This window comes from Nematolebias whitei, chromosome 12, assembly GCF_014905685.2.
Source record: "Nematolebias whitei isolate Nwh7 chromosome 12, NemWhi1, whole genome shotgun sequence".
Taxonomy (NCBI): Eukaryota; Metazoa; Chordata; class Actinopteri; order Cyprinodontiformes; family Rivulidae; genus Nematolebias; species Nematolebias whitei.
In genome coordinates, this window is record NC_056509.1 from 45,454,461 (window position 1) to 45,456,577 (window position 2,117).

Here is a 2,117-nt window from a genome sequence, read left to right on the forward strand (position 1 = left end):
GTCCTTGTGACTCTATAAGTCTACCTGTATAAATAAAGGTAAAAAAAAATTAATCTGACCAACAAAATTACTGAACAGGTCACAGTGGGCTAATGAAACTTGGTTACATTGGTCCACTTGTGTGTGTGTGGGGGGGGGGGGGGGGCTTTGTTTCCCCTGCTCCCGTTCTCTCCACCCCTCCCTGTTGTGCTCCCAGGGAGGGGTGGAACGTGATGAAGAGGACAGCACAAGCTCATGGGCGCAGGAAGATTTCAACTCAGTTCAGTTTATTTATATAACGCCAAGTCACAAGTCATCTCAGGGCACAAGATGAAGACGGTGATCAATGACTTCCTGGTAGGCTACTGTATTTTTATTTTTTTAACCAGAGGTGTTGCAGGTACTGTTCAGAAAAAAACATTTACTGCACGTGTATTTGTGTATGTTACCGGTGCATATTTAATTTATTAACCTTTATTTAACCAGGTAAATCCCACTGAGATCACAGAACTCTTTTGCAAGGGAGGCCTGGGCCTGAAGGCAGCCTAACATGCATGTTTTTGAGGTTTGAACCCAGGGCCTTCTTGCTGTGAGGCAACAGTGCTAACCACTGAGCCACTGTGCTGCCAAACCAAAATTAAAAGTTTAACAAATCTTTCTGTGTAAATATCTCATGTAACAACATGGACACACGCAGTTTATAGAAAAGTGCGGCCTATATACGTACAATTTTATTTTTTTGATTTAGTGGGCGTGGCTTATATTCAGGTGCGCTCAATAGTCCGGAAATTACGGTATTTCAACTTGGGCTATCTCGTGTGTGTATGTTCAAGTTGAGGATACATTTTAAATTGTTTGAAAGCATTCTTGGATCATTTGTAGGAACATTTGAAGAAAACTGGTTTTATTGTTGGCTGTGCTGCGGAACGTCTCACAAAGATGACATCATATTTATCTCCTGTTACAAGAGGAGCAGATCGGGTTATTTTACAGAAAGCGTTCGTCTGGTCTCACCTTCGTAGCCATGAGGAATTTGTTCCAGTCTTCCTTGTTGGCTGCTTTTCCCGCTGAAGAAAACTCAATTTTATTCCTAAGCACCGGGTATCCTGAAGGTAGGAACAGCACAAAGGTCAAAGGTCAAACTGGAAAACAGGCAAGCAGCCGAGAGCAAAAAGATCCTGCTGTTCTTATTTACTTTTTAATTTAAATTTAAGAAGGAAAAACTAAAATAAGACACTTTTTTCATACAAGACTCTTAAATAAACGTGTCAAAATAAGAAAAATAATAATATTATGGCACAATAATGGTAAAAATGAACAAAGCCTAATTATTTATGAAGGAACAGGCGGGCGCATTAGAGGCAACATAATGCTGCATAAAAAATTAAAAATATAAAAACAAAATGTTTTTAAATAAGTTGTAAAGCTCCTAATGCCCCGAGCAGCAACTTTAGTTTACATTAATTTAAGGAATATTAACTAAAGAGGATATTAAAGAAAACTGAATCGTAGTTTATGCTTAAAAATTGTACAATAATAAATTTTAATCATAAATTTAAGAGACTGTCTCTGATTAGTTAATTTTTACATTTACTCTACTCAAGAATATTTAGGTAATTATGAAATACTAAGACTAACTTGTTGTCTGATTAATATATTTATTTCTTGTCCATGTTTGTAGCTGCACTTAAAATAAAACTAAAGATATATATTAAGATTACAAAGAACGATCTAACACAAGCACAAAAGAATAAACTCAGTAAGACAAGAAACGTTTTGACGTATTAATTTAGTTTATGTTAGTTTCTTAGGCTTCGGTGTGTAAAGAGGTGTGTGTGTCACCGGTCAGAACGCAGGGCAGCGAGCGGAGTCCGGTGCTCGCCGCCACCAGCGAGGCTTCGTACGTGTTCCTGTCGTCACGGGGAAGAACCTGCTCCACCCGCTGGTCCATGGACATCATCAGAACCCAGTCCCGGATCTGCTCCCGTTGATCAACCTGAAGGTCGCAGCACAGGAGGAAAATGTCAAAAACTTATTTATTTATTTATTTACTCATTTATTTATTTACTCATTTATTTATTTACTCATTTATTTACTCCCTCCCTCCCTCCCTCCCTCCCTCCCTCCCTCCCTCCCTC

At 38.8% G+C, this 2,117-nt stretch overlaps 1 protein-coding gene across 1 annotated transcript in view; it reads right to left on the reverse strand.

Annotated features, from left to right (window-relative positions):
• Positions 1-2,117, reverse strand: part of LOC119417953 (intraflagellar transport protein 172 homolog) — a 4,954-nt gene that overhangs the window by 1,060 nt on the left and 1,777 nt on the right. The window contains exons 3-4 of the mRNA XM_037685201.1: positions 1,822-1,975; positions 994-1,085 (exon numbers count right to left, since the gene is read on the reverse strand). Of these exons, the coding sequence (XP_037541129.1) occupies positions 994-1,085; positions 1,822-1,975 (246 nt within the window). The remainder of the gene's footprint in view (positions 1-993; positions 1,086-1,821; positions 1,976-2,117) is intronic.